Consider the following 27612-nt stretch of genomic DNA (forward strand, 5'->3'; position numbering starts at 1 on the left):
AATTAGAACGCGTTCAGCGACGAGCAACCCGTATCTGCTTGCGGATCCCCTTTTTGCACCAGTCCATCACAGCTCACTTCTTCATCATCTCCAACTCCCCACATTAGTCTCCCGGCAACTCTTACGACAGGTTACTCTTGCCCACAACATCAAGTACATCCGCGCTCCCCTTCACCTCCCCGTCATTTTATTGGGTCGTCATCCCGTTTGAATGTGCGAAGTGAAATAAAAACCAACCAACTAACCAACCACCTGCAACAGCCTCATCGTGCACGACCAATCACAGAGCAGCCATATGCACTACGACACATGAGAACATACACATTGAGAACATCACACACATACCGACACACCAACTCACCCATCAACCTGTCCCTTCACAATTTCAACCAACTACCCCCCGACCTGCGTGAAACAAAATTTAATAGCAAGCATGCGTTTAAATCAATGGCGTCTAGCCTCATTCTATCATCCATATGCTCCTGTAGTAGCTCACACTGTACCCCATCGTAACCCCATCCCCCTGCAATGTGTTGGTTTCCTTACTTGCTAGACTGATTTTATATGATTCTGGACTGATTTGAATCATATTATCTTCCTTATTGGCCATGGGCCATCGTGGAAATAAAGAATAATAATATAACGGTGTGAAAGAGCCATGCTCGACTTCATTGACACGTTCGCCGTTGACACGCTTCTTCTCGCCTGCAAACCTTCGGTAGAGGGAGGGGAGGGATTTGGCACGATATAGCTTGATGCGTGGGGATAAAACACCCTAGTGTCGAAGAATGCGTAGCGGCTATCGGTCTAGAATCCCTTCACCTGCAGGCCGGGACGGGCATCAGGATCAGTGTTGGCTGACCGATGGTGAAGGGTTTCGCCAGTTAGGGGCTGCAATGGTGGCTCCACCTCCACATCGTGCCAGGTTTGCACAGCATGCGTACTTTTTGTAGCACCGCACAATGTCATGCAAATTTCGCGCGAAAGCATTCACGTGACAGGACTCTAGATTTTTCATGTTTTGTTTTGACAAGTAACAGTTTAGAATAGTGGCAGACCCGGGTCAACTCTCTTCATGATCATTCATGTAACGTTAACACCCCACCTACATGTATATATTTGCTGGAGTATTATAACGCGCACCTGAGCATACTTGCCATATGCTTTTGAAACGATATTCTACATTCTAGTAATGCACTTCAAGCAAGTACTTCCAAAGTAGAAAAAGCAAAGCAACGAAATGTTAAACCGTTGACAAATGTAGCAAAAAAAACTCTTGATAATCCATATACTCATTCTAGAATAATATTCTAGCATCTCCTATTTCATTCATAGGTAAATTGAGTATGCTGCCACTCTTGCACTATTGATGTCATTCACAGCAATGAATATAGTTTATCATACGTTGAAGGGATAGGTATTCTATTGTGAGTTTGAAGTAAATGTACGTACATGCCCTAGCTAAATCGAGGAGAAATAGCCTCTTTCTGATAAAGATTCAGTTACTTGCTGCATTTCAATGCGTTAGGCTTAGTTCAGCAAGGGATGACACATTTGGATTACGGCTGAAGCGGCGCAGTCCCCGTGAGCCAATCGGTGCAATATCCTTCTCCAGGCTACGGCGTTGCTTGAGCTGTCGTTTCCACAATAGTGCCATCTCTCTGGTCTCCGCAGACATTGTGTCATCCGTCTCTCCTGGTTCTTGCAGTCCCTATAGTAGAGAGCAGACCAACCAGGGCAAGACACAATGCATGAACCAGGGCAAGACACAATGCATGAACCAGGGCAAGACACAATGCATGAACCAGGGCAAGGCACAATGCATGATACCAACCAGGGCAAGGCACAATGCATGATGACTCAAGTACAAAACAGCACTGATTCAAAGTTCATCACCACCCAAGTGAGAATGACACTTTGCCATTCATCTATGTAACACCGATAGCTGTACATTAGGGATTTGTAATATCCTGCGACATGACATAGGTTGGTGGAACCTAACCGATGCCCAGCGGCCCGGTCTAGTCGGGCTACCCACTGCAATAACCCTTGAGGCAGGGCTGTTTGCATATGTGTTGCAGACCATTGGTGGCCTGGGCTGTATTTGATGTCAGCAGTCCTTGACCGTTTATAATGCAGAGAGTTTACCATAGGTTCCAAATTCTCCCTGTTATACAATATCAGTTTTGTGTCTGAGAGTGCAATCGCTTAGTTTCTAGGTGTATGTTAGGCTCAGAGCATTCACATTATCCCAAAGTAAGTAATCCCTGCACCCTAGTCAGTAGTGGACTGCAGAGGTGTACAGGTAGAGACTCAATTCGTTACTGCGCCGGTACTTCAAAATTACCTTCATGCAGGCTGCCTGCGATGCTCTCATCGCCCTCATGACTGTCTGCATGAGATTCTGTGCATTCTTCACCAGCATAGCATCAGCCTAACAGTGTGAAAAGAAACAGACAACGATACACACGCACACAGCATCATGATCACCATGGCATCATGATCACCATGGCATCATGATCACCATGGCATCATGATCACCATGGCATCATGATCACCATGGCATCATGATCACCATGGCATCGGCACTGGCGGCATGCAATGAGAATGGTCACAACACTATATACCGTACATATGCTGACAGCTATGAAAATTAGCCAGTTCAGTAGGTACCATAGTGTACAATCATGTTTTATGTGTAACTGTTACCATGGCAGGGGGGGGGGGTGACCTTGCCTGCTGTCAAGTCTGTTGCGACAGCATTGCTAGCAACAGTGAATGTGCGTATCTCACTGCAAAGCAGCCGACTGGGTACTCAGCACACCGGCCCAGTGCATAGTCAGTCATAGGTAGACATTTCAAATACACGCAATGGCTTTGTACAGTCTGAGCGCACCTACTCATATCATGTACACTGTACAATGTAGGTACCAACGTAACCGATGTGTGCATGTGTGCATGTGTGCATGAATTGCGCAAAACCGACATACGTAGTAAAAACCAGACAGTCAATGTGACCACTCTGATAAGGCTGCTGCCACCTGTCCCACAGATGACCAGTGGCACTACAACTTTAACCAAGGGGTGCTTTTTCCAGGCAAGTGACTCTGGATAAGGACACTGCGTGTCCACAAGTATCACATTTTGAAGGTCCCTCGACTCGGGGCCCGCTTGCGCAAACATGTGTTCATGATCACAGTAGTCACACAGTACTACACAGTTTCTTTGGTAATGGTGTTTCATTTACTTTTGTATTTTCAGTTCGTTTTCTTTGTATTTAACTCCTCATTGTTTTTTTACCAGGCGTGGGCCATCCCCTGACTTCATAGGTGCCAAACATTTTACGTTTTTCATTTCTATTTTGAGAGTTTAATAAAAAATATTTTTCGCGGTACTACAGTACTACAGTAGTCACACAGTACTACAGTACTACAGTAGTCACACAGTACTACAGTACTACAGTACTACAGTACTACAGTAGTCACACAGTACTACAGTACTGCTGTAGTACTGTAGTACTGTAGTCACACAGTACTACTGTAGTACAGTCCTGCTGTAGTGAGTGCTGCACTGTACACTAGTCACAGCAACTTACAGACGTGTCGCGATCGCGTGGTGATGAAGCCGCAGACTTGACTGATGCCAGGATGCTAAGCTGGGTACTGAATGTCGGTATGACCTCGGCACAGTCCAGCAGCTCAGCCCTCATTCTCCAGTCGGTTGTCTGTTCGGCCATGTGCTGTGCATAGCGCACTACGGCACCACTATCCATTGCAATCTTGCGGGCCATGTCTATCATCTCGCTCTTTGACTGATAAAGCAGAGCAGCAGTCCAAACAAAACAACACAGAGAAACGTGAGTACGATGAAGTAACAGTTGTATCCTCCACCTACTCACACCTCTACTTGGCTAACTGTTATGACTGATAACCATTTTAAAATTAAATTAGTTTTTACATCCCGTTTGTCAGCAGAAAGAAGGATCCTAACGCACACAAGCAAGAAACAATTTACAGATAGTGGCCCCAGGCTGGTTGCATGTGCAGTTCAATCACAAATGTCCTAATGCTATGTCTAACGTCGGGACAGTAGTATCTCTAATTGTGAAGTGTGACCGTACACTGAATTATCAGGTTTTCTCACCTGTATGGGGCCCTTGCGGCGTGTGAACTGAGCCATCTGGTACATCTGCTGTGACATGTTCTTGGCTAGGCGTACGAGCGAGTTGCTCTCCTCATCAAACTTGCTGGCTTCATCATGCAGTGTGCGAGCTGCAATCTGTGTGCGTATGTATGTGGAGCAATACGGGTATAAACAACTTTGTGTTTGTCTGGCATCAACAGACACTGCCGGATATTAAGGCTTGCAAATGAAGAACGGGTACATACATAAGCTTGGACAAGCACTTCATTGTGTTTCAGATGGTATGTCAACACAACAATTTTCGTAACTCTGTTGAAACAAGAATGAACAGTGGGGAAGCACGGATGCAAAGTCATATCATTGCCTCATGCACCGAGGACTTGAGATCCTGTTGGAGCCACAGTATTTGCAAGTTGAGATACTTGCGGTATCACTTACAATGATGGATCGCGACGTAGGTGGCTGATCAGCTTGGTCATCTAGCCATGTACTCGCCGAAGCAACTGAGTAGTTCTCCGATTGTTGAGTCATATCCAGAGATGCATCTTCATCGATGTCTGGTAGCGTGTGCTGTTTGGATTTGTGATGTGGCGTGCTAGTTATCTGCAAGCACAATCACCAGCATACAAGTAGCATCACGCCGTGGCCGGCTCTCATCTTGGTGCACACCGACAACTGAAGAAAGGGCCTTGCATGCAACAAAGAAGACAGTAGTTGTGGGTGAACACTTGCTCGCTACCTGTATGACATGATGCCATACAACTGTGCAAGCAAGCAGCCATCATCAGGCCGCACCATAACACCTGACAACATTATCCTTCAACTTTCTATTTAAAACCTTACTTGGTCCATTCGTGGAGGACTGAACACCCCGGATTCATTTCTTTGCTGCCGATCACCTGGAATAGGTGATAACCTACACACACACACATGAACACACATGAACACACATGAACACACATGAACACACACATGAACACACATGAACACACATGAACACAGATGAGCACAATACAGGAGTGCATGTAGCCGAGTCCAGTAGGTACATTTCCGAAATGCTAACTAACATCAGATACTCTGTAATACTATTTTCTTTGTGTTGCGACTGCACAACCTATGCAATCATTGTATGTGTCTGGACTTCTAAAGCCAGAGTCCAAACCTGGTAGTACTGAAGTACCACTTACATGCTGTCATCTCCAAACTCATTGTTCAGGTCTAGCTGTTGTTCTTCAGCTCTGCAGTATAGAACACAACAGAGCACAATCAGCCCACACACATATCAGATACTGATGTGGGTTGAAAGAGCACCATGCCGCACATGCCGCACACAGGGTACCATGCATGCCGGTGCATGTTGCAACAAAGTTGACAGCACACCGCATTCGGAATGTCCATGCATCCTCTACAACACTATTCCACAGATCTCTAGTTCAGGACAAGGCTTATCATCTCCCAGTAACACATGGCTAGTATAAGGACAACAACTGATAGCTACAGTGCATGGAATCTAAGCACTGATGCTACACAGACGGCGGACAGTGCATGTGTGTTGTACTTACAGCTCAGCCTCTTCTTCACTGACATCACTCACACCAAGAACATCATCTTGAATATCTGCAATCAACAGTACACGCGTACACAGATTGATATCTGTGACTGGGGACCTAATCACAGGCTTAGTGGTGATGAAGTCAGTAAAGCAACTGCACCCTCTCAGGAACAGTACTGTTTAATTGTCCGTAAACTCCAACGCAGACACAAAACATTGTCTTCACTGCAAGTATCTTTTAAATTCACCAACATTTTCAGCCTGGCCCATCAGCACAGTTTCACAGTATTTTCCTTAAAAAAAAAGTAGCTGGATGCCTTTGTTGGAATTACTACTAGTAGTGCACCAGCGGCTATGGATGGTGATGTGCTGCAGATGATGGTATGATATCAAACCATGGGATGACTTCATTGGGCGTTTCCTGTCACTGTTGAAGCTTGATGATAATGTACACAGTACGGCCTTGCACTTTGCACCGTGATTAGCGTTACCGGCATTACCACCCAGTGACAGGCACTGTACAGCAATGATGTCACAGTGTAGTGCATATTGCCATATGTGACCCATAGTCAAATCTTAAAGACCCCCTGTCCTACCTGCGGCTAACTCTGGATCAGAATCGGCCATGTTCTTCAACAGAGCACTGAGATGAGCGGTCTTCGCCACCCAACAGCGGCGAGCGTGTTGAAATTGCTGAACAGCAAGTCGATCGGGCTGGTCTGAAATCAACACAACAAAAGATTGGCAAAGAGGTCACTCTGGTCTGATGATGTTCCTCAGCCGTGAATGTGGCAGTCATACATGTACAGCATGCTGCCCTCCTCAGCTCCTCGGCTACACATACAGTAGTGCTGTCTTTTGCTGCAGCAGCAGATGGGCACATAGAGCCACCACACATAGAGCCACCACACATAGAGCCACCACTGAAGAACTGTTAAAACTGTTAAAAGTAAGCTGTACTCGTACACGTTTGCTTTGGTTTTTATTATTTCAGTTCGTTGCCTCAACAGTACAAAGTACAAATATCAAGAGGGACGAGTGACAATCTTACCCAGCTACATGCATGAACACATAGGGACATCCGCAAGGTGGATTTCAAAACATACCTGCAATGCAATGAGCAGCCTTGACAAGCAGTGGGACGGTCTGAGACAAGCTCTGGGCACAGGAATTGGCCTCATGGCTTCGCACTCGGTCCTTGGACACCGAGGCAAACTTCTTCACCTTGGTCAGCACTCGCTTTGCTCTCTGCTTGATGTCTTCTTCCTGGAAGCGGAGAACCTTGATACGCTGAACTCTCTCCTCAGCTGGGGGGAGGGGGGGGGGGGAGAAAAGACAACAAACATGGAACTTGAAATAACGTTAAAGCATGACATGAATACCGTGTACTTGGGCGTGGCCCTCGTGCTGTGTATGCACCTGCTAATGTGGACACGGAAATAGACATCCGGTACTGCTTTTTCACTGTTCCGGCACACACATACACTATAGCTGCGCCTGGTGTACTTTGATTGTACACTGTACTGCGTTACCACTGCTGAGTCTAGCAGGCCACCTTGGAGAAACGGCAAACAGACTACAATAAACAGACTACAATAGCCTGCTCGTAACCTGTACAAACACCAATGTTACCTCATAGCTCCTATATAAGTAGTACAGGATTGTGCCGGACCAGCAGTGGAGTAGATGATGGCTTACCTGTACATTTGCTGACAGCGAGGGCTGCACCAGCAAGGCGATCCATTGGTGTGCCCAGTTCCGATGTCATCTCATCCACTAATATCGATATCATGTGAATCTGAAACATCAGAAGGAGGAATCCGCTTGGTTTGGAGCTCAATGAAACTGCTTTAGAAGGTGTTGGCAGCATCGTTTAGCTCTGAAACCACTTGTAGAAGTTGGCTGACTTCTGAAATGAAAACCAATCCTATGCAGTTGTGTGCCTGTGTGCCTGTGTGTGTGTGTGTGTGTTGGCAAAGTTACTCCAATTTCACCTCAAGGTACCAGTGCATCTAGTGTCTGCTTCTATCAAAGCAGTGTGCTGTCTATACTGGCTCATCTAATGTAGGGTGTGCATAGGTAACTGTATTGGCTGTCCCATTCTGATGTACTCTTCGTGGTGTAGACCGGGTGTGGATTGGGGATCGATCCACATGGCTTCACGAGATGTGTGGATTAGGCAGTTATCTGGCACTAGTCTTGATCTGTTTCATTCAGATCCTGTCCACTAGCATTGCTATAAGAGAAAATCGGTGGGTGTACATCCAGTGCATATGCAGTTTTGCATGATTATCTTGCGACGGGCATACATGTACATGGTACATGATGGTCACATAATATATATATTATATATATAGATTGAGTATATTATATATATATATATATGTGTGTGTGTGTGTGTGTGTGTGTGTGTGTGTGTGTGTGTATGTGTGTGTGTGTGTGTGTGTGTGTGTGTGTGTGTGTGTGTGTGTGTGTGTGTGTGTGCGTGCGTGTGTGTGTTTATAGCAGCGCACACCCTACAGCTGGCAACATTAAGCTACTCAGTTAATGATGTATGTAATGTCTTGCAAGTAAGCTCCATCAACACTGACAACAGGTTATTAATTGCCACCATGTTAGTTACAACAATCCAGACCTTCGCATTCCACTCTCTGGCCTTGACTTCCAGCAGCTCCAAGCTGATCAGGTGCTTGTCATTCGCTTCACCAGTCTCCATCCTTGGCCTCTCCTTCACGGCATCTTGAGCTGTGTTTTGCAAGGAGAGGCTGATCGACTTCAATAGCACAGCTGAGGCCTTTAGGTGCTCCACATCCTCTTGTGTTCCCACCCCACTGTTGCAAAGAGCAAGCCGAGGGAAAGTAGTAATGTTGTTGGGCAAAGCTTCAATTTAAAAGCGTCGAGCTGGACGCCAAACACCAGATAGTGCTACCGTGGGTTCGTGTATGTGAAAGAGATTGGGATATGAACTGTTATCGACAAAGAGCACAGCCGATGCGCCTCCAGCATCGCCCTATTGAAGCCCCTTGCTTAGACAGTTTACTTCCTTTGCTCACTACCGGGGTGATAGGCTGTGTTTACATGAGGCGTTTCAACCCGGGTTGGGTTCGACCCGGGTCAGATTTCAACCCGCCATGTACACAAAATGAATGGCGCGTTTACATGACGCATTGCGCTTGACCCGGGTTGAAATTTCGCCCGGGGTTGATTTCAACCCTCCCCCCCCCCCCCAGGGGAGGGTTGAAATCAACCCGGGTCAAGAAAATCGTACAAACGTACTTCTGTGCGTATCTCGCGCCAGGTTTGAACAGCACTGCACATGCAAATTTCGCGCGAACGGATTCACGTGACCATACAGGACTCTAGAAGTGGACTTTTGGCGGCATATCAGTATTTGACCCGGGTCAACTGTCTTCATGTAAACGCTCACCTATTTTGTCTATCGTACAGACTTTCGACCCGGGCTGAACTCGACCCGGGTTGAAATTTCTCATGTAAACACAGCCATAGTCAGATTACCAGTAGTTGACATACATGTATTCCAGCCAACACAGTCATGAGCAGTTGTCAATCCTAGTAGGGGATTCACATGACGCATAAGAAAACCTGATGTCATGGGACAAGGTTAAAGTAAATAAAGACAGTCGGGCAACCGAGTGTGGTGCTTTATGTAGTCTTGATATCAGCGTACAGCAGTTGTACGTGTCGGTCCACCACATGCTGAAGTAGAAAATTGACCGGGTATCAGTACTGAAAGATTCGTAATGCTTCATGCAAACAAAACATATGCACACATGCAGCATCAAGTTTCACAACTTTCCTTCATTGAGGATCAGGGGCTGCGCGAACGCATACCCCCTCTACAAGAAATTGTGCACCCGGCTTTCCCACGTTTGGGGAATCCGCAGGCCTCAGCCCCAACTGAGTGCAATGGAGGGGCCTCATCCTGAGGGAGCCGCCTTCTTGATCACGGCGTCCCCCGTGCAAGGTAAGTATGAAGTGAGTCAAGTAGTTGTGCACATATATGGGCATATCCGGCCCTCAGTGGCACTAGCTACAAACTTCGCAGGGCGAGGGAAATTGGGCTAAACACGGAAACATTCACCACTATATACATGTACATCGTACATACGCCTTTTGTAACGCTAGTTCTTAGACATGTGCTACCGTGCGTAGAGTTGCTATGGCAACGTCGGCATTGACAACGAACAAGAAACTGGTTCATCTTTAATAGCATGCTTAGAAAAACCATACAACCATTGTTCTTCATTTTAAGGTGTTGGACCATGACCCACCAATGCGATGCACTCGTTCAGCTTATAACAAGTTTGTGTTTCCATGGAAACAGGTGAATATTGGCAAGAGCACATGAAACCTAGAATGAGCAGCTTGTGACTTGTTCTGCAAAAGCGTTCGTCACGATTTTTCGCTTGCCAGCTAACTTCTCTGCACTCCAACTTTCCCCTGTTGGTGTCACGTCCCAGTACACAACGGAGAGGACTACTCGTACTGATAAACAGTTCACGGGAATCGCGGCACTAACAGCATTGAACACAGCACTTCTTTCACTTCATGAATACAATAAGACAACTGAAAATGACAACATTCTGCAGTGTTCGACTTTCTCTCTCACAGAGCTAAGCAGAATGTGCGTCATCACCTGTAGTCGCCATGGAAACGCAATCAGAAAATCGGCAATATGGCAAGTTTGCAATATTGTACGGAGGCGAGAGGTATACCATCGGAACCGATATCAAATTGTCTTCCATGTTCAGCTCACTCAGACCTTCCAACAAGTTCAAGTTACGACTTCTAATAGGGCTCGAGGGTGCTCCATCACAGCCAGGCCAGAGCGTTGACCTTTGGAGTCTCTTACAGTGGTCCAGTTATGTATGGGCGCATACACGTTTGGGGCAGCTTTCTCCACATCAGGATGACACATTGTGAGCACGACACACACACACAAAACAACACACTCTCTCTCTCTTTCGGCTAACAGACAACAATCCAGAAGGGATATTATCCTTGTCGTTGTGTCTCCTTTACACAATACATGACACTATAGTCACAGTGTAGTACAATGTCAATATGTCCAGTACCCACCAGCACTTCACTTACCCACCAGCACTTCACTTACCCAGCAATCACGCTTGTGGCCATGTCCTGCAGAGTATTAGAGAAGTCGTGCAGGTCGTGTAGACACTGCTCTAGGTCCTGCCGATTGTGCACCGCTGTCCTAAGCGCTGGTGTGTGCTGCGTGGCAGACACGGTGACATCATCCACGAGCCGTGACAAGCGACACGCATGCACACCCCACTCACGGCATACTAAGTGCAAGTGCTCCGCTGTCAGAGCTGTTCCTGTACACCCGAGCAGAGGAACACCAGTGAGCAGCTCTTAGAAATGCGGGATGGAGGGGCAGGGGGGCATATATCCTCCTACTCAACTAATGTTATGCACCTTCCCTTCGGAATTCCATCAGTGATGTGTGAACTATAAAGAGAGAACAAACTACTGATATGTCCTTACCTGACTGGACTGCAGACTTGGCAGCGCGGATCAGTTCCCCCGTGCAGTTGGCCAAACCTTCACCCATCGATGCGACCAGTTTGTGACATTGCGCAGCCTCCTTCTGCTCTGGACCTGACGCAAACTCTTGGAGTGAAGATGCGTCATACTCTCCTGCCTCCAGCGCAGCATTTGCCATGGCCTGGATTTGATCAGTCAGTCGCCGTATCTCCGGAGCCTTGATCATTGACCAGGCACACACACACATGTACATACACGAACATATAAATGAGTAAATACTCAATGATGCAGACAGCCAGACTATTTCGGCCAATGAGTAAATACATAAACGCATACGTATACACAGCCATGAATACAGTGATAGTCATACACACACATGAGCCAAAGAGCAGGCATCGGCAGCAGATAGTGTTGAACAGAGCCAAAAAAGTTGAAATAACGTTACATGCAACGAACATGCCTAAGGGACCATCGCAAAAGTTCGCAGAAGCCCCCGAAACGAAGACCGTGAGTTTCGGGCCTGACCCCCCTCCCTCCCCCCTCAAACGAAACGACAGTCACAATATGGGCTTCATTATTTCACTTGGATGCTGCACACATAATAATTATTATAATATACTACACAGCAGGGGTTCATAAACCCTATGAACCCCTGCTAGTACTAGTACTAGCAAGAGTCCATAAACCACGCGTTTTATGGACTCTTGGTACTAGACTACACACAGTGTACAGGCAGCCAGCTACGCGACACGCGCAGTTGCAAGAATGGTCTACGCGTCCTGACAAGCGATCTACGCCGGCTGTGATGGCATGCTAATCTATCAGCTCCTACATGTCGTCAATACTTTTTTGAATTGAAGCCCGGTTTGCGATTTTCGACACGACTCCCTCCCCCCCCCCCCCCCCCCCCCCCAAACGTATGCTCTTCGTTTCAGGGGCTTCTGCGAACTTTTGCGATGGTCCCTAAGCAGGAACTGGAGGAAGGGGAGATCACGATTTGAACGGCATGGATTCAAAGTTTCAAACCATCTAAACTGAGCAGATATCCTGGGGTTTGTCTCACCTTAGCTTCCACAGTTCCTCGTTCATGCAATGAGTTCTTTGCCAGCTTCATGGCAGTGGCTGCCCAGGGCATGATGAAATCGTCAATAGTGGTCGATATCATTTGAACATGTTGTGCCCAGACCTTGGAATCGACCTGTAACTGATTAACATTGGGTGTTTGAATCGGCGAAGACAGGGCAATGCCTCCTTCTTCACAGACGATCAGAGCAGCTGATTGAAGTTGTGGAGATATCTTTGCCAACTGGGTCATAGATGTTCTCAACATACTGGATAAAAACAGGGAAGGAAGTAGACATAGTCAGGTAGTCAGGTACAGTATTGGGAGACTGTCAGTTAGACCCGCTCAGGTACAATGAAGGTAGGAGCATGGCCATTGCTATTCCAATGTCATCATGACGTGTACTGTTAGTGTTCTAGGCTGCAATGTCTGCCAGACCGCTTCCAAATATGGACATTCTCATGAGCCGTGATTCATGCATGTAACCAGGGTAACTGTCATACTCATAGCGTAGGTCTTTTGACAGGACATACAGTGTCAGTCTTGTTCTTTGCCTTTGATCCTGTTCTGGGATACCAGTAACATTGATATACTTTGGGCGCATTCAGACTACCGATAACAAAGGAATTTTTTCGAATCGCAGGGGGTGGTTGACGTTTTTGGTGCTCCTCGGAACAGCTTTCCGGGAGCCCCCCGCAGCAGTTTTACCCTTCTACCTTTGTCCTTGCTGAAACTAAGAATGTCCCTGGACCAGAACCTTGATCTTGCCCTGATCGGGTACCAGGAACTAATCGCCATCGCTGAACGCAAGTCCCTGGACTCCCCTTCGAGCCTCGCCCGGCCAGAGCTGGTGCAGGCACTGCGGAAGCACGGCGTTGGAGGGAAGCCCGTCACTGACACCGGTACGTCGTGGATTAATGACTCTAAGCTAGATAGCCTTGCTAACACTATCCAGGCCTTGGCGGGGGAGATTGCCTCCATGAGGGAGGACAGGGATAGCATAATTTTGTCCTTGAAGCTGGAAATTTCGGAGCTGAAGGGGGAAGTGCAACAGCTTCACCAGCAGCAGTACAATGGTTCATCCAAGCCCGTACACTGCGACACTCCAGACATGCAATCCCGTTGTACTCGTACAGTGAGTACGAATAGCACACAGCCAGAAGAGGATGCACGCACTCTACACAGCAGGTCAACTAGCACTAGCAGGGCCACCGTACCTAACACCAACCACATGGAACGCAGGAACATACCCGTACACACTGGTAGAAATGCAACAACTGGGGGCGCACTTACAACAGCAGGCGCCGGTGGTGCACCAGTACAGCCCACATGTACTCAGGGTGCTGCTGGGAGCACAGAAGGCGATCCCCATCAGAACAACTGGCAAGAACAGCGGCGAAGGAGCAATAAATCAGCGGCCCACAGCGATCCCATTGCCCGGGCAACAAAATCCAAAGTTGTGTCTGTCTACAGAAAAATGGCCACAGAAAACCCCAACCCCAACACACTCACTGGCACACATCTTCCCAAGCGATGTGCCTTCTTTGTGGGGAATGTTAGCCCTGGAAGTAAGGCACAGTCCATTGTCACCTGGTGCGCTGATAGGGGCGTTGATGTATACGCATGCACAATTGCCGAAACCCAATACTTTGGTACCTGCTATGCACGCGTTTCTGTCGCGGAAGAGTTTGAGCAAACGCTGCTTGACAAGGAATTCTGGCCCGACACCATTGCGCACACCGTCCGCAAATGGCGCTATGCCGACTCCGCTAGCAAGTGATGGGTCCTCGGTCACCTAGCCAACAGCTAAATCCTCTTGCCCAACCCTTTGTGCCCCACGCAAGTTCATCACACCCTTCCCCTCATTGCGTTACATATTCTTCTATATCTAGTGGTCATATTCCACTTGCACCACCATTCCTTCCTGATTCTGGACGACAAACTACTAAAACTCCTAATCAACAGCAGCTCCACGACGCCCCCTACCACAAACTAATGTCGGTCTTCACCCCGTTGAGCGCTCATGCTTTCCCGTTTCTCCCGGACCACGCACATTCTATTAACATTGTAACTATCAACTGTCGCTCTGTAACAAACAAACTTCCGGAATTGTACGCAATATGTCAGGCCAACAAGCCCACCATAATATGTTTAACAGAAACCTGGCTAAGCCCGTCACTTTCATTCAGTGTTCCAGGCTACACATGCTTCCGTAAAGACAGATCTACACATAAGAACCTGAGATCAAACCTACGTGGATATGGTGGCGTGGCCATTCTCATACGTGATGGGACATTTCCACATTGCACCCGTCGCCATGACCTTGATTCTCCCCAAAGCGAGGCCTTATGGCTTGAGCTTGGTGCACCGGCAGGTCTCCGGGCCAATCCGCTACTCATTTGCTGTCATTACCGCCCCCCCTTCACAATCCCTTCTTGATATCACCTCCTTTTGCGACATACTTACCGACACGCTGTGTTCCTTGGACCTCTCTTTATTTGATGTTTTTCTTACCGGTGACTACAATGCCCACAATTCTGACTGGTGGAGTGGTGACACCACATCGCGTGCTGGTACGGAGCTATCACACGTGTTCTCTAGCTTTGGCCTCCAGCAGCTTGTCAATTTCCCTACCCGTGTCGCTCCGAATGGAAGACTGTCCTGTCTGGACTTGCTTGCTACGAACCGCCCCCTCTCTGTACGCTCTGTTGACGATGCTGCCCCGCTTGCTGCATCGGATCATTTGCAAGTCATTACAACGCTAGCCTACAACATTGCCACTGCTAACACCTCTTACAACTGCTCTCAGACTCCTACCCCTCCGCGACATGCCTTCCGCAAGGTTACACCCTCCACTTGGTCAATCATCAACTCTGCACTTTTTGCCTGTGACTGGCATCTTTTATTCACCTCCACTACTGTTGATGAAGCTGTGGAGAAGTTCACCACAGTTCTTGATGACGTGCTCTCCTTCTATGTGCCACAATACGGAGCAAGACCCGCTACACCCAAACATGGCAGCCACCACCCTCGTCAGTCCAGCCGTAACCCCAAGATCCCTTGGCTCGACAAAGATCTCCAAGGTGCAATTAAACTCAAATACGACTACTATAGCTTAAGTAAGAAGTACTCCACCTATGCTAATATTTCTTTATACAAAAAACAGCGCAATCTGGTGAAGTCATTGTCACGTTCTAAGTATCGAGCATATTTACGTTCGCTCACTACCACCCTATCTCACCCCTCTTCCAGGCCTAACCTGTATACCTTTGTTCGCACTCAAAGGACAACTAGTACACGTCAAGACATACCACCGTTATTAGCTTCCAATGGTTCGATGGTGACTGACCCCAAGTCTATAGCTAATACTCTCAACACGCAATTCACATCAGCTGGTATTCCAGACGACCATTCCTCTCCAATACCACCTCTGCAACGTTCTGCGACTGTGTCTTCTGATCTGCGCTCTATACATACCACCACATCATCTGTTCGCACCTACCTAAAAAGACTAAAAAGCAACAAAAGCCCTGGTCCTGATGCCCTACCAAATGAAGTTCTCAAAGTTCTGGCTCCATCTCTGGCGTACCCACTGTGCCTTATATTCAACCTTTCCTACTCCTCCGGCGTATTTCCTGATCGTTGGAAGATCGCTAAGGTCACGCCCATCTACAAGTGTAAAGGCTCCCGATCACAAGCCTCAAACTATCGTCCAATATCTCTTCTCTGCTCCCTTTCAAAAGTATGTGAAAAGGTATTTTACGACCAGTTGTATTGCCACATTTCACCATGCCTTAGCCCTTCCCAATCTGGCTTTCGGCGCAACGACTCAACCTCTGACCAACTAGCTCGTCTAGTACAAGACATTGCCACCCTTCGTGATGCTCGACACCATATTGCTCTCTGTTTCTTTGACTTGGCAAAGGCCTTTGATACTGTCTGGCATCGTGGCCTCCTTGCCAAGCTACATATTGTCTTTGGTGTGTCTGGCCCTGCTCTGTCCTGGCTGGAGTCCTATCTGAGTAGCCGATCACAGTTTGTTTCTGCCCTCTCCATCAACTCTGATCCTCTACCAGTGTCTTCTGGAGTTCCCCAAGGCTCCATACTTGGACCTCTTTTGTTCGTAGCATACGTAAATGATTTACCCTCTATAGACCCAGGTGTCTCATTATTTGCTGATGATACAACCCTACTGTCAGCATCCTCGTCCTCAGCGGCTCTTGTACCTCGAGTGTCGGCTCAGATATGCAGTGTCCTACGCTGGATGCAAACATGGCGACTTAGACCCAACCTGACTAAAACCGAAATAATGTTCCTTCCCCCAATCTCATCCATGTCACTTTTACACCATCCTGATTTCCCAGAACCCATAAAGGTTGTTTCCAACCATGAACACCTGGGAATAATGCTTGATGATCGTCTCTCTTGGTCTTTCCATATTGATGCTCTTTGCAGCCGTTCAAGCTCTGCCCTAGGTGTTATACGTCCCCATTGTTTCCATCTTCCTTTCAAATGTAAAATTTTGTTTTACAAACTGTACATCCTGCCTCTTTTCATGTACGCTGCTGTTAGCTGGTGTGGCTTGTCCTCGGTTCTCGCTGAGCATCTCGAAATCCACCATAGAAAACTTCTTCGTATCCTGTTTAGTCTACCCCCTCTCTACTCTTCTGCTTCCCTGTATGTCCTTGCAAATGCTTGCCCACTGTCGACCCACCGTCAAAAAAATTAATTTGCACTTTTGCTCACAAATTTAAACTAGCTCTACATCCTCCTCATCTTAACGTGTATAACTGGTTCCGAATCACAGATGGCTCCCAGACAAGATGCTCTGTTGCCCTCCCCTTGGCTAAAACGTCGTCCCTTGTACGCTCTCCACTCTTTGTTGCTTACTCTGCTTGGCTTGCGCTGCCCGCTACTACGCGCAATGCCAGTACCCTGGACGCATTTAAATCTGCTCACTAGATTCACCATCACCTGTCCCTCCCATGCTTCTCCGTCTTGACCATTACTTTTCTTCTTTTATTCACCATGGTTGGTTAACACCCACATCTCCCGTACTGGCTGATTTTCTTCTCATGCCATGAGGTGTTGTCTATAATAATAATAATAATAATAATAATAATAATAAGTGACGGAATGGAAAAGTCTCCAAGGTGATTTGATCACGTGACATTCCTGGCACTTCGCAGGCGGAAATGTTTTACTGCTGTGGCTGCTGCTGCTGCGGAAACAGTATTCCGGCAGTAAAACAAGGTGCTCAGAATGGGAGTAGGGGAACTCCCTTCTCAGTGCCGCGGTGAGAGATGCACAAGTAAACGTTAGTTTACCGGTAGCGCGGATGTCCTCCATGGATCGCCATTCATGGTTTGACGGGGTTCTCGGTAGTCTGAATGCGCCCTTATGGAGTAGTGTTCCAGTCCATGCACTTATGCACCCATGCACTCCGCACGTATGAATCCATGAATCCATGGACCCATGCACTCTTGCACCCATGCACCCTGCACCAGTGTACCCATGAACCCGTGTACCCGTGCAGTTCAGTGCAGTGCACTGGGTACAGTCTGCATGTGGTACATATGAACATGCACTGCTTGGAGAGTGGAAATCCTTGGGAACACAAACACATCACGCTTTGCAGGTACACTTGGAGTATCATGCACTCTTAAACTGCTTGCAATGTGTATGATGACTGTGCCGAGAAGGGGATTTCTGGGCAATCTGGAAACACTGCCGGTTGCATGCTGCTATTCTTGAACAACTTCCTCATTCACCAGTGAAATCATCAGGCTTTGGAGCTATCACTTAATTGCAGTCTGATCTGCTGCTGTATTACCTGGTACAAAGGCCAGGCCAGAACGATAAACATCCCACAGAGGGGATGGGGATGGGAGGGAGGGAGGGGGGGGGGGTAGAATACTAAGAATACCCTTAGGACTAACCGTATCTCATCAAGGTTGTCATCATTCGAAAAGCAATCAATCCCAAGCTGTGCAAGTTTAACCAGACGATCGGTGTGTTCTTGAACACTGCGACACATAGACTTCACCTGTACACAATTGAAAGGACAAAAGCACATTAAAGGCCGGGGAAGTTATTATTATTTTGCTTGTTCGCGTTGGCATCAACCTGCATAAAGCAGGTATATAGCCTTCGCTTAAGCTGCCATAAAAAAGAAAGCTCATCCTAAGCGAGAGGGCTAGAGGAAAAGATAACGATAACGAGATACAGAATACAAAGAAATCCAATGAGTTAAACATACAATTCAAAACAAGAAAGAAAGAAAAGAAAAACAGAGCCGAAGCTACTAATCGGAGTTGCGAATGCGTTGGTACCGATTGATCCATCAATCGATAAAGTGGACTAATCCGTTAATATTGCAAAGTAGAAACTGATTGTAGTTGCAGATCTCCAGGGGAAGTATACCTTAAAATCAAATTTTCACCAGTTGTAGTCTTTGGGGTGCTGAGTCGAATGGTCTTGGTCCGAGGAAGCTGCGACGCTCCCTTCCTTCTTTTTTCCCAATCGAACTCGCGTACTTCCACCGAAACTGGGTGACTGCGCCCTACTAGATAGGGATTTGTATGCAAAATGTCACTAAAAGCGCCACGTCGTTCTTATAAAAGCACGGATGACCGCGATTGGCCCATATGTTGTAGTCTTTTGGACGCCGAGTCGACTGGTTTTGGTCCGAAAAGGCTGCGATGCAGCGTTCCTCCTTTATTCCCAAGCGAACATGGTTGAAGAAGCGGTCACGTGCTCCTGGGTGCCCAAATCACCTGGTCACCACGCCAGCAGGCGACAACTCTCACACCAAGGTTCAACTCGAGTTCAACTCGAGTGACAGGAGTGCACCCAAAAAAGGTCAAACAGGCTAGTAAGTTGTACCCTGCAGGCACGGTGACCAGGTGACTGGTGTACGCAGGAGCACGTGACCGCTTGTTCAACCATGTTCGATTGGGAATAAAGGAGGAACACTGCATCGCAGCCTTTTCGGACCAAAACCAGTCGACTCGGCGTCCAAAAGACTACAACATATGGGCCAATCGCGGTCATCCGTGCTTTTATAAGAACGACATGGCGCTTTTAGTGACATTTTGCATACAAATCCCCATCTAGTAGGGCGCAGTCACCCAGTTTCGGTGGAAGTGCGCGAGTTCGATTGGGAATAAAGGAGGAAAGGAGCGTCTCAGCTTCCTCGAACCAAGACCATTTGACTCAGCACCCCGAAGACTACAACTGATGAAAATTTGATTTTAGGGTATACTTCCCCTCTAACATGTAAGTTGAAGAAAGTCCTATTTTCCCACGTCATCACGTACTATCCTAGCAGCGATTTATCTGGAGCAGTACTACAATTGTACCTTAGCATTGATTGGTTTCGAACAGTACTACTTTAGCAGTGATTGGTTTCGAGCAGTACTACCCGGCTTAGCAGTGATTTGTCTGGAGCAGAAGGTGGTGAACTAAACCCGGTGTAGGTGTCTACACTATGATCAGTTGATATTCACATTGCACCACTACGGGGTAGTTTTGCTCATTCTATTCGCATGTCCACAATCTCTAACACCACTACAAACATTACCATGGCAACCACCGACACAGCTCTAACATACCTCCTCCATTTCCGGCTCTTGTTTGAGTGCGACTGCAGCCAGCGTTGTTCCAACCTGCCCTATAGTGGACTTATCTCTCTGAGTCTTGTCCAGATAGTCTACCCAGTTGACATGGCGATGTATTGGCTGCCTGTAGATGCGGTTTGTTGACTCGATTCGATGCAGGCGCTTTGAACGCAGCGTTTCCTGACAGTCATACAAAATAATGAAAAGCAATTGGCTGGTATAGGCACTACATTGAGAATGCATAGCAAGTCCCCGTGGCTTTATAACAGTGCAGTCGTGTACTGCATACTTGCTTCACACAATGAATGGTGCCTAGAACCCGTCTCAATTCTTGGTGCAATGCCCACGAATGATAATCATAATCAAGCTTTACAGATATTTTTACAACCTTTGAGGAAAGCAAAAAAACAAACAAACAGACAAAGCCAAGCAGCATGGTCTTGTGTCCTATCTGTCATGCACACTGTGCGTAGAGTTGCAGAACTGGGTCACCGAATAGTTCCCATGTAGTCATATTGGAGAAACGCCAGCAGTTCAACTTCTTTGTTGCTAAGCTCTACTGCTGCGACAAGACTCACTTACCGGTCCAAGTGACTCATCTTTGTTGTCAGTGGTGTCGCTGAATCGCACTCGTTGTGTGCGGTCTTTACTTAATTTGCGTTGCTGACCACCACGACCACCATGTGCCGTACTAGTCACTGAGGAGCTGGATGGTTGCTCTTGAATGGATGCTGACGATGGTGTACGCTTTTTCAACAGATGCCCAGCACCCGGTGTAGAAGTCCTTCTCTGTGTCTGTGTCTGTGTCTGCGTTGCTGTTGCTGTTGGTGTACTGGGTAATTTCCTGGACACTTTGCGAGGGGATGCCACTGGCTTGACATCCGCACTTACTGGTGTAGATGGTTGAGTCTCGGACACGTGAACTTCTTTGGATTTGCTCTTGTCCTTCGCCTTGCTGGCTGTGTTCATTGATACAACCCCAGAGCGGACCGCGCTACTGAGGTCAGTCACTCCCTGGTGAATACTCTGCGCAAACCTGGCTACTTCCCGCTCTGCTTGCTGGTCCAGCGGGTGAAGTTGGGCTCGCTTCACAGCTCCAATGAATTTAGGAATAGCTGCAAAGAAGGCAGGCATGTGCAGACAGGGTTGTTCAACATGGGATAGTTGATGTTCTGTGTTCAGCGAAAGGTGGCCAGGTAAACGGCCATTATTTTTTTTGTTAATTTTGTTTTTGATCAGACACATATTTCAAGATTTCCAACAGCAAATGGATGCCTATCAAACCTAGTCTTGCACCGAAGGAAAGGTGATAGGATAAATTGGTATGAGGGAGGGAAGAAGGGACACAATGCAAAGTAGCTACGATGCTAGCTAAGTATGTAGATACACACATCATTGCAAGTATGCATCACACCCTGCTCTCTTGAACTACACTAACCGCTATGTTCAAATAGGGATGTTTTAACCTTAGCGATATCTTGCACAGTACTCTTAGTGAATGCGAAATTGGAAATAGAGCACTTCTTGAAGGGAAATGATTAGAAGACTGACGTTGCTGTCCAAACAATAACAGTTCACATCACCACAGATCAGATAATGTGTCACACACACAGCACTGCATCACTAGTACTTCTCACCTTCTTCAACAGCTGAAAGGGTATTCATCACGTGTTGTTGGGCTTGTCTGTCGCCGGTGCGTGGTAGGTCTTTGCGGACAAAGTCAACTAGTCTCCGGGCTTGACTGACAACTTCCTCGGCGCCCGCATTGACTGCGGTGCTGTCATTGTCACGTAAGCCATTCCGGAACTTCTGGAGACCTTCTCGCACACGACTCTCTGTAAACGAGGCACACCGTTGCAAAATACGTGTAGTACCACACAATTACTGAAAGCACTCACCACGAAAGCAGCAAACCAACCAAACAGCCTGAAGAACACAAACAATTCCATAGCCCCGTGTTCCCATGCAGAAGACTTAGTGCAACGGGGAGATGTATTACTCAAACCATAATAGACTCGGATGGAGAGTCAAGGATAAATTTATAGAAAAGAAAAAGGACCAAGGAACTACAAGTTATGCTATAATGTCCACTAACACCACCAGTTACTAAACAACCAGCTCATGATGCGATACAATTGCACGACACTGACCGACGGTACTGACGTTCTACAACTACTTGAACTGCCTAACAGCTCTAGCTTATGTTATCATATAACTTAGAACCTTCCAAGTTGGAAGGTTGTTGGAGTGCGCATCCAAGATGTGCTAGAGCTGTTAGCCAGTTAGTTGTAGAACGTCAGTACCGTCGGTCAATGTCGTGCAATTTTATCGCAGTAACTGGTGGTGCTAGTGGACATTATAGCATAACTTGTAGTTCCTTGGTCCTTTTTCTTTTCTATAAATACCACAATAACACAAGCAATCAATCGGATGTGGCATGCTATTAGGGGTGTAGTTATATTATGTGTTGTGTGTCGCAGAACAACCATGTGTTGTGTTTTTGTTTAATCTTGGTACCTGCAGTGGCGATGAGTTGCTTTGAGTGAGTCAGGTCATCAATGATCTTGCTAACCAGCTGTACTTTCGCCGTCCACTGCTCACGTAGCTCATCCAATTGCAGCCTAGCCGAGTAGTCGCCAGCATTCTCGTGCATTTCCACAGCTTTCCGGATGATCACCGGTACAAGAGCCTCGGTTTCTTCCACGACTGACAAAAGTGTCTTGGCAGCTACAAGAGAATCCATGGAAGATATGATAAGTAGGTAAAACGCAATAAAGCATACACCACACTAAGTTACTGTTGTACATGTATCGCATGTAAAGTCTCCTATCTTTAAGTTATTAAATGAATGCCCAACGACAGCCTGAGTGTTAGCAGGGTTGTTGCTAGCTTAAAATTGAAGAGGGGCGGCCGAAAACTCACTGTTTGTGGTTTTCCATCTGGATGCCACTTGCCTAGACACTTCACATAGACGCCGGGCATACTGGCTGAACTCCTCAATGTGTGGCGTAATGTCAACCACATTCTCTGGATAGAAGAGTTGACCCTGAATGGAAAGTCACAGTGGACAATTTAGGCCAATCATGCAATTTTGTGCGCGAATCTTCGATCCCTAGTCTAGCTGCCATACGAGGTATCATGACAAGGGCCTCTGTGTGCGAAGTGGACTGCTAACTTAGATGTAGATGCAGGTAGTGCAGCCGCAATGTGTGCAAGAACAATAGAGTGTGGTATGACTTCACAGACTGCCACTGATTGGATCGACACTGGGTTATACATTACAGTCCATTCAGAAAAAGATGGACTTCTAGCTTTTGGCCATAAATGGGTCAAACGTTGAGTTTTTTTAGAATTTTTTCTGCAATCCCCTATGGAATCCTCGGCTTCCAATTATGTTTCTAAAGTTTGTTTCTCCAAAAAGCAAGCCGTTACAAGAATAGTATTTCGGCCAGGTTTTGCCCCAAGAGCACTGAATTGGGAAAGACCATCAAAATCCAGGCCGTTTGATCCTGCCTGCAACAGTGCATTGTACGGGTTTGAACCCCAGTTCAGGTACCCTTTTTGGACCCTTTTTCAAATTTCAAACTTCGCAGCACTGCACTGTGTACGATAAAATCTTGAAAATCGCCAAATACGGGAGCTCCCCAGAGCCAGGGCCCATCTTTTTGTGAATGGACTGTTACACTGAGAGCTAGAATGCTTGTATCCGTGAAGCTGAAAGAACAACCAATGTCATCCACACCCAATCAGGTCAAAGTTTAGAGCATGCCAATTTGCTTTCGTATGCTTGTATATGTATCAGAAACTGAGTCCATATTCCTCACCTGAACCTGCACGTCGGGTGTTACGGCCTCCATCAGGTCCTCTCCAGGTATCTGTGTGGTTGCAGGCAGAACGGATGAGACTTGGTCCACCACTCCCTGCTCAACGACGGTATCCAGCTCCCTCAAGCGCTTGCCAAGCTGCTCGGCAATGCTATCAAAGTGAGCTCTGAGCATTGCAGTGACGGACAAGCACAAAGTCATACAGTTACATACCATCATAGTTTGATACATGTACATGAGACCAAGATGTTCCGCCAGTCATGATGTGAGTACTAATGTATGGTTGAACTTCCTAACGGAGCAAGTACATGTATTTGGCTGCAATGTAAATCTGGGCACTCTGTCAGGATTTCATTGGCTGCCATGGTATTAATATTACATGAAGTACAATATCTATTTTTTTGGGATATAAAAAGCATCATCCCCCACGTTGATCACACTTCAGGATGAGCAGCCGAAAGAGGAACAGCTGTTGCTGACTAATACGTACTTTGCGTCCTCGTTGTTTGGCTGAGCATGAACCATCTCCAAGTGTTGATGAAACTGCTGACGAAGCCGCAGAACCTGTGCCATCAGCATTGGGGAAACACCCACACCCACACCCACACCCACACATACACACACACACACACACACACACACACACACACACACACACACACACACACACACACACACACACACACACACACACACACACACACACACACACACACACACACACACACACACACACACACACACACATACATACATACATAATCCCATACAATAAGAGTTGCACACGAATACACAAGCATGGCAGTGGCCAGTCTTTTCTCGGAGTCAAATACTGTCAGCAACAAACTCTACTTGTAAATCTTAACAACCTGCACAGGCCATCTCCAGCTATTGTCGGATGGCCTGATCAGTCAGCAACACCAGTAGACCAGTGAAAGGAAGGATCAAGAATATACTAGACGCATGCACTGAATGCTTCACTACAGTTTAGCCTGTTGGTGAGGGGAGCGTTTCACTAAATATGCACTGTAAATAACAGAAGACAATCACAACAACTTACTTCATCACACATAGCAGCTATGCGTGACTGCGCAGCTCCGCCACAAGACACAGCTACTGCATTGCTGTCGCGTATGATGGCCTCGATGTACTTATCAAGATTGACGGCAGAGTTCAGGCGCATTTGAGGTGCAAGTTGCCGCTCGGCCTGCGCATGGTCACACAGCCATACCCGCAGCGCACAGACAAACATACCGGTAGTACAGAGAAGCAATGAGATGAAAGGCATTACATGTGACTATGCATCTGCAGGGTATGCATGCACCCACACACGCATGCACACAAACACACATGGGAGTCATCACAGATGTGGCGCATAACGTCACGATCTACAACGTAACATGCATGGCACGTATCTCGATCAATCTACCTTAAACACCATAACAATGGGCATGTACAGTGAGTCCTCTGCTTTACCATTTCAAAGTCCCTGGGGCTGAAGGATTGTTCCGATCGTACTGATGCCTGTGCAGGCTCAAAGTTAGCTCTCGCTGGCATGCCGCTTCGTTGAGTGTGAGAACTGTCCACATGGTACGGACTAGCATCAGAGTATTCCGTACGTACTCTGGCTTCTTGCTGGTTGCCATCATCACTTGGATGATACACAGCCCTGGTTGAATGATGACTGCCGCTATCAACAAACTGCTGCTGCTGCTGCTGCTGCTGCTGTTGCTGCAATCGTGATGCCGATGCCTGGAAGCTACCATCGTCAGGTCGCTGATGCCGCTGCTGCAGCAGTAGTTGCGGTTGCCTCTGCTGCCATTGTTGTTGCTGCTGCTGCTGTTGTTGCTGCTGCTGCTGCTGCTGCTGCTGCTGCTGCTGCTGCTGTTGTTGTTGTTGTTGTTGTTGTTGTTGTTGTTGTTGTTGTTGTTGTTGTTGCCACTGCTGCTGGTCTAGGCGTAGCCTTGCTGTAGCTCGTATAATGTCACTAATAGCCAGGCTGATCTTCAATTTAACTTCTGCCACATCGTGGACCTGCATGCAAAAGAAACACATGGACGGAGAAGCAAAACTAATAATTACGCGTATCGGAGATTGGTAGCAGTGCCATTTTTTGAACCGTAATACAGACAGCCAGTATGATGACATCACCAGCCAGTATGATGACATCACCAGCCAGTGTGATTTTACAACAAGGGCATAGATCATGAGCTTAAAGTTCATACACTCTATTAAAGCTTTCGTACAGGTACTTACACTCTGATCATCTGGGGAGTGTACATATGTTAGCATGCTGGATGAAAGCAATGGCAGCGAAGATGTGAGAGAAGCTATGGCATTGGCAATCATTTGGCTGCGTTCCTCATCAATGAGATCTCTCTTGCCGGCCTGTTGACATAATGTGACCAGCGACTCGGTGTAGTTCTGTATGGGAGAGAATGATCGTAAGAGTATTACAGTCAGACCTCGTTTATCCGGATCCCTCGCCATTCGGAAGAAAATCGCTGGTTACCAATTTACAGCATATGCCATGCTTACATACAGCATGTGTGTTCGATTATCCAGTTCCCTCGCCTATCTGGATATTTTTCTGGAAAACGGATGTGTGCGGTTATGCGAGGTCTGACTGTACTACCGTGATGAAGAGCTGAGATGATGCAAAACCCGATTAGCGCCATATTTGAGAAAATCAGATTTTCAGCTCAGTGTAATCAAAAGGTCTAGGGGCACCAGCAAGCAAAATTTCACATCCCTGCAAAATGCATGTACATGTACATGCCTCGTACTCCAGTATGGTTAAACAAACCCAGCTTTTCCTAGCACATTCACTGCCGGTGCACTTGCCAGCTAACTGGCATGACACATCACAATACCATGACTCATCACAATACCATGACACATCACAATACCATGACCCACCTTGAAAGCAGCGAGCAATGCTCTCTCCGTCGGTATCTGTGTCACAACTTCAAGTCGATCTGATAAGACATGAGCTGACTCCACAATGTTGAACACATCCCACTGGTCATTGGCATGCAGAATCTAATTATACACCATGTACACAGGCCAAAAGAAAACATGTTGCAGTCACGATCAGGCAATTAACAGGAAGAAGGGATGTGAAAATGAGGAGGAGGAGGAGGAAGAAGAAGAAGAGGTGGAGAGGCAAGGAGGAGGAGAAGGCGAAGGACGAGGATGAAGAGGAGGAGGAGGAGGAGGAGGAGGAGGAGGAGGAGGAGGAGGGGAGGAGGGGGAGGAGGATGAAGAGGAGGAGGAGGGGGAGGGGAGGAGGGGGAGGAGGATGAAGAGGAGGAGGAGGAGGAGGGGGAGGAGGGGGAGGATTGGGCCGGAAGAGAATGAAGAGGCAGAGAACATGAGGAAGGAGAAGGAATGGGAAAGCCTGTCTGGCAACTTGACGTTTCATAGGAACTTGCGCTAGTGGACACTAGTAGTCAGCCCCGACTCAATAGTTGTTTGTTCTGTCAACCCACAACTTCTGTGTTCTAGTCGTTTCTTCGTTTTCCCTGCATCCAACTTTGTTATCTTTCTTGTTCTTATTTTTTGTCTCGAGCCGGGTTTGTGTTCTTTGTAAAAAAAACTTGAATTAATGGTGCTGCTGTGCATGGAAAGAGTGCAGATTAGAATATGTAGTACAGTATAGAACATGGACATGTGTGCGCTTGCGTGCGTGTGTGGTCTCAGCATGCACAACATATCAGCTGGTATTCTCAATCTGTGTAAACTGGAAAGTATCTCACTTTGGACGTTCTCTTTTTCCATTTACAATGTTCTTAGTACATACACAAAAAGGAGGTCCCCTAATAGGTGTTAGCCTTTGGGTAATCCTGAAACATCTTAGAATGAAACACTGGACAGACTCAGATA

At 47.1% G+C, this 27612-nt stretch overlaps 1 protein-coding gene and 1 non-coding gene across 2 annotated transcripts in view; both read right to left on the bottom strand.

Annotated features, from left to right (window-relative positions):
* Positions 1–1006: 1006 nt before the first annotated feature.
* Positions 1007–27612, bottom strand: part of LOC135806313 (uncharacterized) — a 29842-nt gene continuing 3236 nt past the window's right edge. The window contains exons 4-30 of the mRNA XM_065320482.1: positions 26647–26769; positions 25984–26151; positions 25204–25761; positions 24788–24934; positions 24218–24291; positions 23728–23893; positions 22826–22949; positions 22421–22630; positions 21541–21738; positions 20486–21018; positions 19898–20083; positions 18224–18330; positions 12285–12552; positions 11222–11438; positions 10830–11052; positions 8331–8526; positions 7394–7493; positions 6802–7002; positions 6292–6414; positions 5706–5760; positions 5331–5381; positions 4987–5059; positions 4582–4746; positions 4144–4278; positions 3596–3811; positions 2348–2434; positions 1007–1711 (exon numbers count right to left, since the gene is read on the bottom strand). Of these exons, the coding sequence (XP_065176554.1) occupies positions 1517–1711; positions 2348–2434; positions 3596–3811; positions 4144–4278; positions 4582–4746; positions 4987–5059; positions 5331–5381; positions 5706–5760; positions 6292–6414; positions 6802–7002; positions 7394–7493; positions 8331–8526; positions 10830–11052; positions 11222–11438; positions 12285–12552; positions 18224–18330; positions 19898–20083; positions 20486–21018; positions 21541–21738; positions 22421–22630; positions 22826–22949; positions 23728–23893; positions 24218–24291; positions 24788–24934; positions 25204–25761; positions 25984–26151; positions 26647–26769 (4899 nt within the window). The 3' untranslated portion in view covers positions 1007–1516. The remainder of the gene's footprint in view (positions 1712–2347; positions 2435–3595; positions 3812–4143; positions 4279–4581; positions 4747–4986; positions 5060–5330; positions 5382–5705; positions 5761–6291; positions 6415–6801; positions 7003–7393; positions 7494–8330; positions 8527–10829; positions 11053–11221; positions 11439–12284; positions 12553–18223; positions 18331–19897; positions 20084–20485; positions 21019–21540; positions 21739–22420; positions 22631–22825; positions 22950–23727; positions 23894–24217; positions 24292–24787; positions 24935–25203; positions 25762–25983; positions 26152–26646; positions 26770–27612) is intronic.
* On the bottom strand, positions 9526–9688 carry LOC135807789 (U1 spliceosomal RNA). Its single transcript, XR_010552046.1, has one exon. It is a non-coding gene; the product is annotated as a U1 spliceosomal RNA (small nuclear RNA).

This window comes from Sycon ciliatum, chromosome 1, assembly GCF_964019385.1.
Source record: "Sycon ciliatum chromosome 1, ocSycCili1.1, whole genome shotgun sequence".
NCBI lineage: Eukaryota > Metazoa > Porifera > Calcarea > Leucosolenida > Sycettidae > Sycon > Sycon ciliatum.